The sequence below is a fragment of the Rhinatrema bivittatum genome, chromosome 8, assembly GCF_901001135.1.
Source record: "Rhinatrema bivittatum chromosome 8, aRhiBiv1.1, whole genome shotgun sequence".
NCBI lineage: Eukaryota > Metazoa > Chordata > Amphibia > Gymnophiona > Rhinatrematidae > Rhinatrema > Rhinatrema bivittatum.
The window spans coordinates 169,283,497-169,300,082 of record NC_042622.1 but is presented as its reverse complement, the minus strand read 5'-3'; the positions used below and the strand labels follow the sequence as shown (position 1 = coordinate 169,300,082).

The following is a 16,586-nucleotide window of genomic DNA, read 5'->3' as shown; positions in this document are numbered from 1 at the left end:
AGTTTTTGGGAACTTGCCAGGTTCTTTTGGCCTGGATTGGCCACTGTTGGAAACAGGATGTTGGGCTTGATGGACCCTTGGTCTGACCCAGTATGGCATATTCTTATGTTCTTAACGCCAGAGCAGACTTTCTAAGCAGAGAGAGTCTGGATCCAGGAGAATGGACGTTGTCAACCAGAGCCTTTCAGCTGCTAGTAGATCGCTGGGGCCTCCCGTCCATCGACCTGCTGGCCTCATCTCACAATGCGAAGGTCTCCCGATTCTTCAGTTGCAGAAGAGATCAGTGATCCCTGGGGATTGATGCCCTTGTTCAGGCTTGGCCAGAGGAGGACCTGTTGTACGCCTTCCCTCCATGGCCCCTGCTGGGCACAGTCATTCACAAGATCAAGCACCACAGGGAACTAGTCCTTCTAGTGGCTCCAGATTGACCCAGATGCCCATGGTATGCAGATATGTGGAGACCCCTCTATGCCTTCCTCCGCAAAGGGACCTGCTCCAACAAGGTCCGATCCTTCACCAGGACCTGACTTGGTTTTGTCTTAGAGTCTGGCCCTTGAGAGGGCTCGCCTGATGAAGTGTGGATATTTGGCGGCAGTAGTTTCCACCTTGCTCCACACATGGAAGTTCCGTACATCCTTAGCGTATGTGCGGATCTGGAGAATATTTGAGGCCTGGTATGAGGAACGCAGGGCTGCTCCCTGGATGACCAAGATCCCTATGGTTCTGGAATTTTTACAGGATGGACTGAATAAAAGGTTACCCCTTAACTCCTTGAAGGTCCAGGTAGCAGCTCTCTTCTGTTTCAGAGGCAAGGTGAATGGAACCCACCTGTCGGCGCATCCGGACTTGGCCCATTTCCTAAAAAGGGTTAAACACTCAGACCACCCTTACAGAGGCCAGTTCCCCTATGGAATCTTAATCTACTGTTGGATTTTTTAGCAGGGCCTTCTTTTTGGCCACTGCGCAGTCTGTCCCTTCGCCTGTTAACACTGAAGACTGTATTCTTGGTGGTGATATGCTCGGCTTGTCGCATCTCTGAACTACAGGCATTGTGTTGGGAGCCATTCCGCCAGATAACTCCGGGAGTGCTACAGCTTCACACCGTTCCTTCTTGCCTAAGGTAGTCTCAGAGTTTCACTTGAATCAGGCCATTTCCTTACTGTCCCTAGATGAACTCGAGGGCACGGAAGACTACAGCCTCCTCCGCCATTTAAACGTCAGTAGGCTTTTACTGCGGTATCTGGAAATCTTGGAACTGGTGTGCAAGACGGACTGCTTGCTTGTTCTTCACAGTGGAAGGAAACCAGGAAAGGCAGCTTCACAAGCTACCTTAGCTCGCTGGATCAAGGATGTGATCACGGGAGCTTATGTGGAGGCAGGGAAGCCATTACCTTTTCAGGTTAAAGCTCATTCCACTAGGGCCCAGGCAGTATCCTGGGCAGAAGCTAAACTACTGTCTCCCGTCGATATCTGCTGAGTGGCGATGTGGTCTTCCTTGCACAACTTCTCCAGGTTGTATCACCTGGACATTCGGGCCCAAGAGGATACAGTCTTTGCAAGGGTGGAGCTAACCGGAACACGGGCAGCCTCCTGCCCCGTCCAGGAGTAGCTTTTTACATCCCATTGGTCCTGAATCCATCTGGCTACACGCTAGGAAATGGAGAAATTACTTACCTGATAATTTCATTTTCCTTAGTGTAGACAGATGATCTCAGCATTCCGCCCCCGGCTGCCCAAGAATGGTGCCAGGGAATCGCCTTTGAGGTGAATCTCAATTTCAAGAGGTTATCGGAAAGCCAACACCCAATCTCTAGATCAGGGCATCTATAATCTTTTTGGGATTGAGCACTTATGTTTGGTTGAGTACAGTTACGGTTATCTGTTTTGAATCAAGTTTTAATCAAATTTTAATCAAGTTTTTCAATAGTATGTCCACAGTGACTTTTGAAGAGAATACTGGAGGGCTGAGGTCACTGCAGGGGTATAGGGTGATGTCAGCTTTGAAAACTGACTCAGTCTCCATCTGCTAGCAGGAGAACTTATAACCCATTGGTCCCGAGTCCATCTGTCTATACTAAGGAAAACAAAATTATCAGGTAAATAATTTCTCCAATTCCTTTGAGAAATCTCACTACATCTGCTCGCGAGACCAGCCAAGCCTTATGCACTTCCCTCTGTAACAGGCCAGTGCTGCAACTTGTACCTTAAGAGAGCACAAGGCTAGACTTTTCTGTAATCTCTCCTGCAGAAAGGCAAGAATCCACGAAACCGAGGCCTGAAGCAATCCCCACCTCCTGACACCAAGACTCGAACACCGTCCAAAACAACACATATGCCAGAGAAGTCTAGGGCTTTCTAGCTTGAAGCAAAGTCAAATAATCCTTTCATTTTATTAAAGCTTAATATCTTACTTGATTAAACATTACCCAGACTTCTCCTATCAAAATCCAGGCTGCAAGACAAAAGTGATTTCACCCGCTTCAAGAAAACTGGACTTTGACATGGCAGTTCTGGAATATGACGGAGCCTTAAATAACTCTCTAACTTGAGATTCACTAACTTTGCAAACCACAGTTGCCTGGGCCACTCCATAGCTACCAAGATAACTCTGCCACACTGTTTTTCTATGCACCTGACCACCATATCTATCAGAGGCCAAGGAGGAATAGCATAATGCAGAATCTTTTGAAGCTAGGGCTGGGAAAGCACATCAAGACCTTTCAACCCCACTTCCCATCTTACTAGTTTCAGTACTATTAATATGTCTTCATATATATATGTATATATATATATATATATATATGTATTCATATATGTATATGTATTCATATTCATAAGTCATATTCATATATCTCACTAGTCTCAGTACTATTCATATGTATTTTACCTCTAGTTAATTTTTGTCTTCTACTTCCTGGCTACTCTAGCCCCCAAGTTCAACCTCCTTGTTATATGTAACTTTGCTAAGGCTCTCTTGTTTTTGTTAATTTAGTTATTCCCCTAAGTTCCATGTAAACCGGCCTGATATGAATCCCTTCATGAAGACCGGTATAGAAATATGTTAAATAAATAAATAAATAAATAAATCTTTGATTGAAGAACCATGGAGCCTTGGTATTTGGTCTTGTCACCATCAAATCCAACTGGGGAAACACCCCCCACCCACCCCCACTCAAGTGGCCTTGATAAGTGACACTGCTTCTGGCTCCAATTCCCATTCTCTGGGGTCTAGAGTGTACCTATTCAGAAAATCCACTTACATGTTCTCATGAGACATTGACAAGACCTTCAAATGTTCCATGCAGTGGAACAATATTCTGGCCTCCAAAGAAACCACCAGGCTCTTGGTGCTCCCTTTCATTGCTCTGTTTCGGACTAACTGAAGAAAAAAACACCAAAGCTTTCCTGATCACTCTTGTTTCTAAATAATTGATAGACCATAAGGCTTCTGATACAGTCTGCCCCTGACAAATGGCTCCCCAGCCCTTCAGACTGGCATCAGTTGTTACCATAACCCAATCTGGAATTTTCAACTTGACGCTTTTGGAAAATTGTCATGTGAGAGCCACCAAGAAAGACTCTATTTGGCCTCACCAGACAAGGGCAAATGGATGTCAATATCCTTCGACTAGGACTCCACACAACAGAAGGGCTCTGTAATGGTCTCGTGTGAGCAAACATCCAAGGATCCAGGTCTGTCGTAGATGCCATGGAAACCAGGACCTGACGATAAACCTAGACCTTAGGATTCTTCAAGCACAACAAGTGATGGTTCTGTCCCTGCAACCTGTCCATTGAAAGGAACATCTTGCTTACATTTGTCTTGAAACACACCCCCAGGTATTCCAAACTTTGTGATGAAAGTAGCTTGCTCTTGGCAAAATTTATGACCCATCCCAAGATCTACACCTGCACCACCCTGTGAATGGAATGTTGGCAAATGTCTGTCACCGTTGCTCGAATAAACCAGTCATCCAATAGGGGTTTACTAGAATACCGTCTTTGCACAAGGTCACAGCAACTACCACCATCACCAAGCAGGGTGGTGTTGCCAGCATGGAAGTGCCTGAAATTGAAAATGTCCCCGAGCACTGCAGATCTGAGGAACTATTGATCGATGTGAAGATAGGCCTCTGACAGATCTAAGGTTGCCAGGAATTCCCCTTTCTAGCCGCCACAATCGCCAAGCACAAAGTTTCCATCCGAAAGAGGGGCACCCGTAAGAACGTTTACTTTTTTGTGGTTCAGAATGAGTATATACATGCCCTCCTTTTTTGGGCACCACAAAGTAAATGGAATGTCTGCCCCAACCACTTTCCACCTCCAGGACCGGAATTATCGCACCCATCAGAAGGCAACTGTCCAATGTGGATGGAAGGAACTGCAGCCTTTTTCCCCTTTTGAAGCACATGGGAAGACCATGAAGGCATTGACCACTGGATCAGCAAATTATAAACTGTAGCCACCTTGACAGACAGGATCCACTGATCTTTTGTTATCTTGGTCCATTCTTAGTAAAAGAAGGCCAACCTTTTTTTTTTTTTTTGTAATTGAAGTTTTTATTGAAGTTTTTATTGAATATAGTCAAATGAACATAACAGATGCAGACCAATACCATAAGCATCAAACAACAATAAAGGCCAACCTTCTTACAATACGTGCACTCAGAGTGGACTAATTGAATCTCAGTGCTCTCCCTTAAGTCCTCCCAAACTGAGGCCTAAGCTCTCATGAGAGGTCTTGTGCTCGCGCCCCCCCCTTTTTTATTTTCCCAAAAGGACTGTGATTTGCTCGAATACTGCTGTTACAAAGAAGATCCTTTTCCTGGATGGTAAAACCTGGCCTCACTGGACTTCTGCCTGCAGGGGAAGATCTTCTACCACCTCCCCCTCCTTGGGCTAATCCTCCAGCAACATATGAGATTTCCAGTCTCCAAAGCACTTAACCATCGTCTGTTCCAAATCTTCTCCAAAAAGCAGCTTCCCTTTGAAAGGAAGATTAACCATTTGAGATTTGGATCACACACCTGCAAAACCAGAGAAGCTGTCTGGCCGATACAATGGATACCATATTTCTAGATGACACACAAAGTAAAATCATACAATGCATCTGCAGTAAAGGCCTTACCAGCTTCCCAGTTGCTCTGCCTCCTTTTCCGAGTGTCTCCAAGTCTGCCACTAGAGTCTGTTGTACCCAGTGTAAACAAATTGCTACCCAAGGTTGACACTTTAAACATCTTTTGAAATGAATCTCCATTTTACAATCCTGGGAATCCCTAAAGACCTCACAACCCTCCACAGGGATAGTGGTGGTCTTAGTAACTGCCAGTACCAAAGTATCAACCTTAGGCAACTTTAGAAGGTCCAATGTTGCCCTCTGGCAGAGAATAAAGCCTTGCTATGACCCTGCCTACTTTGACTGGAATCAGGGGAATTCCTTTCTTTAAACACAAGGGTTTTGATCATCCTATGGAAGGGAAAAGCCTTAGCAGGACCCTGAAGTCCCTCCAAAATGGGATTGTCCCCATCATGCTCTGACTCTGCTGCAGCCTCTTATTCCTAGCTCTGCTACAACCTGTAAAATCATACAGCGGATCTGTTCTCTCCGAAAGAGACATACCACCTTAGGGTCATCCCCATTCACCACTGGAATTTCCCCCTCTTCCAAGGTTTGGGATTTTTTTTTTCCCCCTGTCCTCATCCCATAGACAGTCATCACAAGGAACCTCCTTTATGTCCTCTTCTGAAGCTCCTGAATCAAAATTCAAATCTGGCTCAGGCTCCAGCTTCTACCTCTTTGTGGGACACCCTATCACAGCAATCCCTTTCTTAGCTAAGAAATCCTGTGCAGGAATAAGACAAACTCCATTGAAAAGGGCTTTTCAAACTCTAACATAGTAATGATGGCAGAAAAGGACCAAATGGACCATCCAGTCAGCCCAGCAAGCTTCTTATGGTAGTAACTGCCACTCTCTGCAGGTGACCCCCATGTTTCTGTTCAGGGTAGTAACTGCCGCTCTGTGCAGGTTACACCCATGTTTCTGTTAAGGGTAGTAACTGCCGCTCTGTGCAGGTTACCCCCATGCCTTCTGTTAAGGGTAGTAACTGCCTCTGTGTGCAGATTACTCCCATGTTTCTGTTAAGGGTAGTAACTGCCTCTCTCTGCAGGTTACTCCCATGTTTCTGTTAAGGGTAGTAACTGCCTCTCTCTGCAGGTTACTCCCATGTTTCTGTTAAGGGTAGTAACTGCCTCTCTCTGCAGGTTACTCCCATGTTTCTGTTAAGGGTAGCAACTGCCTCTCTGTGCAGGTTACTCCCATGTTTCTGTTAAGGGTAGTAACTGCCTCTCTGTGCAGGTTACTCCCATGTTTCTGTTAAGGGTAGTAACTGCCGCTCTGTGCAGGTTACCCCCATGCCTTCTGTTAAGGGTAGTAACTGCCGCTCTGTGCAGCTTACCCCCATGTTTCTGATCAGGGTAGTAACTGCCGCTCTGTGCAGGTTACCCCCATGTTTCTCTTAAGGGTAGTAACTACCTCTCCGTGCAGGTCACCCCCATGTTTCTGTTAAGGATAGTAACTGCCTCTCCGTGCAGATTACCCTCATGTTTCTCTTAAGGGTAGCAACTGCCAATCCATGCAGTTATTCAATGAGCCTGTTTGAAAATTCAGACAGTGCTGATGTGTTTTGCTTGTGGACTTGGCCTTAGAAGTGATCCTGTGCTTTTCCACTTATGTCTACGTATCGGTATCCCAGACCATAAAAGTCAGGGCATGTGGTTGGTGGTTATCTGACTCCAATTCCTCTTCCACCCCACCCCACCTCCCACCCCCACATCTAGCAATGCAGAAGCTCCTCCTGAATTGCCCTGTACCAGGGACAATGGGGAGGATCAAGAGACATATCTCCCATGATCCCCTGCAGCATGGATGAGAAAGCTAAAATGACCATGGTTCCTGTGCTGCTGGGATCTCTCAGCACCCCCTGGACTTGCCAGTTGCCTTTGTAACCTCCACAGCAGAAATAAAAGCTCCCAAGTAGTCTTCTCTTCTGCCCACAGCCCCAAGGCTTGCAATTTGCTCCTGGCTACACACTGCTTCGTGTGCTCGGTTGGATCAGCCATTTTCTCAGCGTGGCATGAGAATGCAAAGGAGGAGAAAAATAGCAAATCTCAGCTTTCCTTCCCCTCTCTCAGCACCACTGAAAAACAGTCTCCCGACAGCCCACACCTCACGCAGAAGCCATATGATGCTTCCCCAATGTCTGGTACAAGAGGCCTGTTGCCTTGCACTCTGCTGTTTTCCCTTCAGTCTCTTCTGCCCTTTTTTTTTTTTTTAAGTTCTTAAAGAGATGGTATGTTCTCCCAAACTAAGCCAGTTAGGAAAAAGAAAACATATTATTTCTCTGCTTGTAGTGTTCTCAGGACAGCCAGAGGAAGAGCAGCCAGCAAGAGGAAGATGAGGGCAGGGATTGAGGGAGCCAGAACAGGAAAATTGGTCCTTACCTGATACTTTTCGTTCCTGTAGTATCACGGATCAGTCCAGTCAGTGGGTTGAGCCTCCTTTCCAGCAGATGGAGACAGAGAAAAACTCGAAGGGTATCCTGTATCAGGACAGTGCCCCCCTGCGTCCCTTCAGTATAAACGTTATCAAAGCAGAAAAATGTAACCTCAACTAGAAACAGGATCAAGCAAGCAAAAATATTTAACATCCAAATTGTAACTAGAAAAATTGAAGAAATTTATTTATTTATTTATTTAACATTTTTATATACCGCAATTCATGTAGCAAAGTTACATATCATTTCGGTTTACATTAAAACAATAACAAGCATATAAGAATGCAATTACATTACAACAGGGGAGTGAACTAGGATAAGAGGGGAAAAAAGTCTGATGGATGTTAAAATGAGGAAAACGAGTAGTAATCACTCTTTTATATATTTAGCGGATACTTCCAGTGCCCTGTAAATCGGCATATCTTTGAATGAAATGACTTTGAGCGGTTGTCGAAAAGAAAAGGTCCGAATCCCTCCACTAAGGGCAGGCGTCTGGACTGATCCATGGTACTACAGGAACAAAGATTAGCAGGCAAGGACCAATTTTCCTTTCCCTGTATGTACCCGGATCAGTCCAGACAGTGGGATGTACCAAAGCTTCCCTAAGTAGGGTGAGACCCGGATAGTCCTGCTCGAAGCACCTGTCTACCGAAGGAACCAAAAACTGGAGCCTGCACATCGAGGCGATGACGAGCAAAAGTATGAAGTGATTTCCAAGTAGCTGTTCTGCATATCTCTTGCAGGGAGACCGACTGGCTTTCCACCCAAGTGGTAGCCTGCGACTTGAGTGAATGGGCTTTTAAACCTTCTGGGTCTGGCTGGCCCCGACAAATAAAAGCCGAAGCAATAGCCTCCTTTAGCCAGCAAATGATAGTAGCCTTTGATGCTTTATTCCCCCTATTGGGTCCGCTCCATAAGACAAAAAGATGATCTGAGACTCGGAACTCGTTCGTGACTTCTAAGTATCGCAGCAGGACTCGTTTCACATCAAGGCGCATTAGGTCTCTGCCATGTGTGGCCTCAGTGTCCTCTGGAGAAAATGTAGGTAGCTCCACTGTGATTTAAATGAAAGGAGGAAACTACCTTCGGTAAAAAAGATGGTAGTCTTGAGTGAAACACCTGAATCAGAAAAACGAAGGAATGGCTCTCTGCAAGACCAGGCTTGGAGCTCGGACACTCTCCTGGCTGAGCAAATAGAGACTAGAAAAACCTGTCTTTAAGAGTCAAGTCCGTTTGAGGGGTTCGAAGGGTGCCGCGCATAGAACCCGAAGCACCAGATTGAGACTCCATGACGGACATGTAGCCCGGACAGGCGGGTTCAGATGCTTCACCCCCTTGAGGAACCGAATGACATCCGGGTGGGCCGCCAAAGCGTAACCATCGACCTGCCCTAAAAAGGAGGCAAGCGCCGAGACTTGTACCCAAAGAGAATTAAAAGACAAACCCTTGGCGAGGCCATTCTGAAGAAAAGAGAGGACATGGGGAAACTGGGGCCCCCCTCGCCTGGATTCCTGAGTCCGCGCACATAGTCTCAAACACTCTCCAAACCCGGATGTAAGCGAGAGGGGTAGAAGTCTTACGCGCGCGCAACAAAGAGGAAATAACCTCCTCCCTATAACCTTTATTCCTTAGTCTCCACTGCTCAAAAGGCAGGCCGCTAGACAAAAGCGATCCACCTGATCAAAAAATACTGGACCATGCCGTAGAAGGTTTGGGAGGTGACCGAGGCGAAGAGGACCCTCCTTCGTGAGGTTTACGAGATCTGCGAACCATGGTCTTCGGGGCCATTCTGGCGCCACGAGAATGATCAGCCTCTTGTGGAGTTCTAGTCTTCTGAGTACCTTCCCCACCAGAGGCCAGGGTGGGAACACGTAGAGGAGTATGCCGCGAGGCCAGGGTAGCACCAGAGCCCCTTTCGAGCCGTGCTCTCTTCTGCAAATGAAGAATCTGGGAGTCTTCGCATTCTTCAGAGTGGCCATTAGGTCTAAGTGGGGAGTGCCCCAATTGCGAACGAGAAGAGCCATCGCCTCTTCAGGCAACTCCCACTCTCTGGGGTCTAGGTGTTGACGACTTAAGAAATCGGCTTGGACATTCTCCTTCCCCGCAATGTGGGAGGTTGTCAATCGAGCCAAATGCCGCTCTGCCCAGGAGAACAACTTGCTTCCAGGGCTACCAGACGACTCCTGGTTCCACCTTGGCGATTGATGTAAGCTACGGTGGTGGCATTGTCTGAGAGAACCTGAACCGCTTTATGATAGATCAAGGGCAGGAACTTCTTCAGCGCCAGGCGAACTGCTCAGGCTTCCAGGCGATTGATGTGCCATTAAGATTGAGCTGGGGACCATTGTCCTTGTGTAGACTGAGCCTGGCAAACGCTCCCCAGCCGGAGAGACTGGTGTCCGTCGTAACAATGATCCACTGAGGAGTTTCCAGGTGCACCCCTTTTAGCAGGTGGTCGAGCGACAGCCACCACTGGAGATGGTAAAGTCCAAGAGCGGTAAGGGTGTCTGAAACTCCTCCGAGACCGGCTTCCAGCAGGACAGTAAAGCTTTCTGTAAAGGACGCATATGTGCGAAGGCCCATGGAATCAAATCTATAGTTGAAGCCATAGAGACCAGGACCTGTAGGTAGTCCCAGGCTGTGGGCATGGAAAGAGATAACAGATGTCTCACTTGAGCCATGAGCTTGATCCTTAAGGAATATAGGATGAGGGAAGGAAGAACTTCCTTAAAGAATGAAATTGCCTAAAAGACTGGGAACCACAGGTTCTGCCACCTTCATATGCTGGAGACAGAGAAATACTGAAGGGATGCAGGGGGGCAGTCCTGATATAGGATACCCTTCAAGTTTTTCTCTGTCTCCATCTGCTGGACAGGAGGCTCAATCCACTGTCTGGACTGATCCGGGTACGTACAGGGAACACTGATTTTCAAATCCTCTTCCCAGGACAGGGCACCAGCTAAAATGAGGACCACTGATCGCTTCCCCATCCCCTGCTTGCCCCAGCTCTACCAGGGCGATGGTTCCAAATAGGACCTAACACCCCTGGAAGCAATTTGGATATCAAGTACGACTGCAGGTTAGACACCTCTACCATATGCTAGAAATGGAGAATGCAGAGCACCAGCAGGTGGCACAGTGTCTTATGTAGCAGCAGTACAGTAAAGCTTTTCTTCTTTGTCTCCACTGCTGGTAGGGGAGAAAAACCCAATTGTCTGGACTGGTCTTGGGGGACAATAAGGAAACACTGATTCATCATTGGCCACAAGGAAGCTTGATCTTTAATTGTTCCCAGAAGTTAAGATGTCTACTTAGTAAAATGGAGTCAAAAGTAGTTCGTAACTAAGCCAGCAATACCAAATCAGAAAGTGAAAACCACTGTGGTAATTTTACTTTGCATAAAACAAAAGTAAAGATTGCTGGTAAATGGTCACTTGCAGTGTGCAGATCCTTAAGCCCAGGGGCAAGCAAATCCAGTCTTCAAGAGCTGCAAACGGGTGGGGTTCTCAGGATATCAAAACTCCAAGAGCATATTGGTATGGATGTCCTAAAAGCCAGGACCAGCATTACCAGCAGCTCTTCTCTTGCTTCCCTGCTTGAGTGGCTTACCAGGATCACCCCAAGTCCCTGCTTCTCTGCATGGGAACCCTGACAAAGCTTGCGTATTTAAAGCCTCTCTCCTGCCACGGGCAGGTAAAAGTTCCTTCCTGGCATGTGTAAGTTTCCCTGGCCTGGGAACGGGATGAAGGCACATGAGGGATTTCATTTTGCACCAGTAAAGAATCCCCTGCTAGTGCCCTCTTGTCCGGCTTGGTACTTTAATGCATCTGTGCTTGTGTGTCAGATTTGGGAAGGTGGTGGTGGGCTGTCACCATAAGCTATAAGTACCACAGATGCGCAAATACAAACTCTTTGCTCTTAAATTCCTACAGAAATCCGCTTTGAAGTGTTTGAAAAGCAGAATATAATTCAAACAAATAAAAGCAAAAGCAAGCTGTTCTCAGTCGCTGGATTTTCCTTTCCTGGTTCTTGCTAATTACAATGGGGTCAATTTTCAAAACCAAAAGCTCGGGGCCTACATTTAAGGAGATATTCAGCCCAATTTATCCCAAATCTTTGACTGAAAATTCACCTAAATTTACACCTGCAATTCATTTTCCTAGATGTGGGAGACTAAGGTGCGGTGTACGTTATTTACTGCCCACCTTAGCAAATAAACTCCCACCATCGATGCCTGGTGCTGAAAATCAGTGCTAAATGGGCAACTTTTTTTGCCTACCCTAACTCTGCCCTGTAGCCCCCCACTTCTTAGGCTCCAGGTGAAACTTGACCTTCAGTCCTTGTCACTTTGGAAAGAGGTCAATGCAGGCTCCTGACTCCCAAAGTTAGGCTCCGACTCCCTTTGAGAATTCACCCCAGTATATGATCTCTTAACACCGGTCAAGGGAGAAGAAGGCAAGGGGAGCTGTGACGTTCAGCAGGGAAACACGACGTGGATGTGTGTTTGATGGTTGGAGGTGGAATTAAGTTAACGTGTTTTCTGTGTTTATAATTGCAGCAAGTGCTCAGCCAGGAACAGAGATCTTTAATCTGCCAGCAGTCACGACCTCTGGTAAGACTTTCGAGGCGATTCGTCGTATATTAGAGAGATCGTTAGGCTCACATAGGGAGAGAATGGCTCCACAGAGGGACTTCGGATGGGAAAAATTATTTAGTCTGACAGTGCTGCTGTGAGCTAAGCATCATTTTGTCACTGTACAGTATGATCTATTTTAAATGGGGAAGAAGAGGCTGTGAGACCATGGGGGGGTCGTGCAGAGAAACCTCTGCTTAAAAAAAAAAAAGAAAAGGCCATTTTTCCAGGGATTGATATGATAAATTTACAACAAAGGTTTGGTTAAATAGAAGCCAAGAGTGTTTACTATAGTGTAGACCAGTCTGTGGTGGGGGAGAGCTGATAACGGGATGGAAAAGGCTGAGCTTGGGGGGAAGGGATCTCTTTCGGCTCGAGCAGAAATAGTTATTGGAGAAAAGTTGTATACAGCATAGTGATGCTGCGCCTCTACACAAGGGGTGTTAACCTGGCTACAGAAGTAAAGCTTTGGGTGCCTATTGATGCTCTCTGTGCACCGCTGCTTTCACTTAGAGATTATACAGGCAGAGGTTTATGGGGTTATTGTGCTGGGAGCATCATCCCTCTCTGGAAAACCCTTCCAGGGAAGAGTCATTGTCATTTCACAGGCAGCTGCCACTTTGTGCTTCTTTTCCAGTAATGAAAGGATTTCTTAGCTGAGAAAGTGAAGGAAAAGGAGGATTTTTTTCTCCTATTTTTTTGTTTTAATATTTTATCATTTTCTCTATTGATGCAAAAGAAAAAAAAAACATATTTTCCTTTTGAATTTTTATATGAGTGGACTTTGCAGCATTCTACTGCTAAGCTAATATAATTATTGCAGACTAATGATAAAATTCATCCTGTCTACATTACATACTAACAGCTGGAGAGGCCTTTGACTGCTAGGAGATACTTGGCCTATGATAACCAAGGGCTTGTGGCTGTGTTAACATTTGCTGCGAGGTTTGATAGAGAGATGTAGGGAGATACTTATCACACTCAGGGCACCAAAAGATTCTCCCTCTATCTCCCAAGACATCCCTAAGTCACATTGTAGCTTTGTAGCTCAATGATGTTGGACATGTTGGTCTGTGTTCACAGAAAAATAAACGGATACTACACCTGGCAGCAAAATTTCAGCTTTTACCTTTACATCGTACTTTCACTAAGTCAAATAGCTTCCCAGGGGAGCAGCCATGTTCGAAAGAGTGAAACTAGGCATCTGATTTTGACCTTGCATACTGGTCTCTGATTCCCATTAGCAAGTATGTCCCAAATGACATCACAGTCTGCTTGACCCAGTTTGTGTTATGTCGTCATTGGCATATCTGCCTTATGCACACTTGGTGACAGGAGCAAGAAGTGGCTATAGCAGTCTGGCTATAAGACTGTCCATCACTTGAAAACTCCTCCAGCATTGGAAAATCATTTGAGTATCTCATTCCTCTATTCCCTTGTACATAAGACCAAACCATGTCTCGTGCACACGATAATGATGGAATGTGATTTGGCTAGTGCCTTTCCTGTGACACAGGAAATGTGCCAGCGCTGTGAGCTGTAATGTTAACCACTGGCATGTCTAATCTCACAGTCTCACATTTGCTGGTTGGAGCTTGCTGCTTGCAGAAATTGCTCACTTTGGTTTTTCCTTCTCTTTCTCTTTCTCTCTCCCTCTGAAATCTCTCCTGCCCTTCTCCCACTTCTCGTAATTCTTTTGAGATGGTTTTTTTGCCCCTCCCCTTCCACCCTTCTTCCTCCCAGGCGCAGTCAGCTCTAGGGGTCATTCCTTTGCAGATCCCGCCAGTAACCTTGGACTGGAGGACATCATCAGGAAGGCTCTGATGGGCAACTTTGATGACAAAGGGGAGGATCATGGAATACTTATGTCGCAGTCAATGGGGGTAGCACCTGGGGGCACCAACTCTGCCGGATCAGCAAACAGTGAAGCTCGCAGAGACGAGGCCAACCCATCTCCCAACTCAGGTTAGAGTTCCCCTTTAGTTTTAGGAGCCTGTGGTGGACGGTGGGGGAGAGATCCCTCTAGGAGTCTATAACAGGCAGTCACTTAACTCTGATTAAGAGTAGGAGAAATACTGTGGATCTTGTGTGATGGGTCTCTGATGAAGTATACATTAGGGAAATGAGGCAGCCTTTTTCAGGGAAGGAGAGTACATGCATAACGCCTATATTTGTGCATTAGTACCTGCAGTATCTCATGAAATGGTTGACTGGCAGTATATTTAGATGTTAAAAACCCTATACGTTCCTTCCTAGGAGGACCCAGCAAACAGAAGCTCCTGGGCAAGTCTAACAGCAGGAAATCGAAATCTCCCCTCCCAGGTCAAGGGTACTTGGGGACTGAGCGCCCATCGTCCGTGTCCTCCGTCCATTCCGAGGGAGATTACCACAGACAGACCCCAGTGTGGACCTGGGAGGACCGGCCCTCTTCCACAGGTGAGACCTGCCTGTTTAGTTTAGGATTGGGTCAACTTTACTGACCCGAGAAGTTTTAGATTCTAAAGTGGGGCAAATAATTTTTCCTTATTCTAAATGAAACGGTTGTCTAGGATTTAGGAGTTAAAATTGACAAATGGTTTTGTTGCTGCCTATCTGTGTAATTAGACCTTAGCAGGTTTACTTCTTTGAAAAGTAAATCCAAGCTAGTGTGGAGAGTACTGAATTGGCTAATTCCATTCTTATTGAAATACAATCTTCTCCTGTCCCGTAGGCTCCACCCAGTTCCCGTACAACCCTTTGACGATGCAGATGCTGAGCAGCACCCCACCCACATCCATTGCCTGCGTCCCACCCTCCATGAGCCAGGCTGCCTCCCACCAGCAGAGCCGGATATGGGACCGGGAGCCTGCACCACTGCTTTCGGAACAGTACGAGACTTTATCAGACAGCGATGACTGAACTGTGCAGTGAGGAGGACAGTGCTCCCGACTTGCTGCCATCATCACCTGTGCACCCCTGCCCCCACTCCCAAGAGAGCCAAGGGTGCGTGCATATTACAGAGACTCAGATGGGGGAAAGGACAAAATATGAAATTCCCTCTGCACAGGTCGGCTTTTAGGAGGAGAATGTAATTAGTGAATGGCTGAATACGAAAAAGTTAAATATGTAAAGAGTTTTTAAACAGTGGACTAGACCTGTTCAACATCTATTTGTAAAAAAAAACAAAACAAAAAAACCCCCCAGAAACAAAACTAAGCAAACCCCTCATAATGTCTTTAAATCCTTCTTGTGTAAATACTTGCTGTGGTTTTAATTCCTTGTTGTAGTACATGGTGTACTTTGCTCCAATCAGTGCAGCACCTCTTCAGGAGCCTTTTTTGTTTGTAAAAACAACTTTCCCTATGACTTGACTGCTGCCTGTCTCTGGCCATCCACCATTCCTCGGCTCTGGGGCTCTGATCGGTGAAGTGGAAGCCTGACTAGCAGTCTCATTTCTCCTTTCTGATTGGGCCTGCAGCTGCCCGACACATTTAAAATGACAGAACTGCATTCCCTGGGTTCTGGCGCTTCATTTATACATTTTGACAATTTCATCAGGTTACTTCCTTCGAAATGTAACTGCACTGCCAAGCTGCAGCAGTATTGAGGAGTAAAATGTAAGCCAGACGCTGTTTTGGTGACAATCGAGCATGTAAACTGCCTGAGTCTGATTAATAAGAAGTGTATGAGTCAGTGCCAGATCTGTCTGACAGCTTCCAAAAAGCAAGTGAGATGGAACAGAGCTGCTGTCATTTTCCAGGTGGGTGTTGGGGAATGGCTCTAGGTGAGGGGTAGGGATGTTAATGTGACTTACGGTGGGAAAAAGCGGTTTTGAACTTGAGCCTCTGGCATCCCCCTGATTTAAAAGCTTGAAACGTGACGAGAGCACATGTATATGCACTCAGGCAATAGTAAAATATGACGAAAATATTTTGAAATTGCAAAAGAAATGTATCTTCTGGTTTTGCTACTTTGGTAGTTTGTCACACTGAAAGTAGATCCCAGCCTGAGGAAATGGCAGCCTTATTTTATTGAAAATATTTCCCCTCTATTAAAAAAACAAAACACCTTTTCCCAGTAGTGTTCAATCTCTTGTGTAAAGGTTGATGTGATAGGCGTGGCTCCTACTCCCTGCAGTAAGTTGTCCATGTAACATTTTGTTGGCATTTGTTTGTGGAGGAGGGCTATCTCTGCTGCACTGTGTGTTTTGGAGCCTCCATCTATTAACACTGCAGAAACAGTACTGTGTTGCTGTCTTCTGGTTCTGTTAACCATCTAGGTTATTTCTGTTCTGTAGTGCAAGCATTGCCTGGGCTACAAAACAGAAACAATTTTTTACTATCATTTTGTTGTGGGTACCCGCACAGGATCAGAGGTGGTGTATAGCCTAGCTGAAATCACTGTTTAGCCGTCTGGACAAC

General features: G+C 46.1%; 1 protein-coding gene across 18 annotated transcripts in view; it reads left to right on the top strand.

Annotated features, from left to right (window-relative positions):
- Window positions 1–16,238, top strand: part of NCOR1 (nuclear receptor corepressor 1) — a 372,787-nt gene extending 356,549 nt beyond the window's left edge. For all 18 annotated transcript variants that reach the window (XM_029611288.1, XM_029611291.1, XM_029611302.1 and 15 more), the window contains 4 exons: window positions 12,112–12,165; window positions 13,930–14,151; window positions 14,443–14,622; window positions 14,897–16,238. In XM_029611288.1, coding sequence (XP_029467148.1) covers window positions 12,112–12,165; window positions 13,930–14,151; window positions 14,443–14,622; window positions 14,897–15,084 — 644 coding nt within the window. In that variant the 3' untranslated portion in view covers window positions 15,085–16,238. The remainder of the gene's footprint in view (window positions 1–12,111; window positions 12,166–13,929; window positions 14,152–14,442; window positions 14,623–14,896) is intronic.
- The last annotated feature ends 348 nt before the right edge of the window (window positions 16,239–16,586 follow it).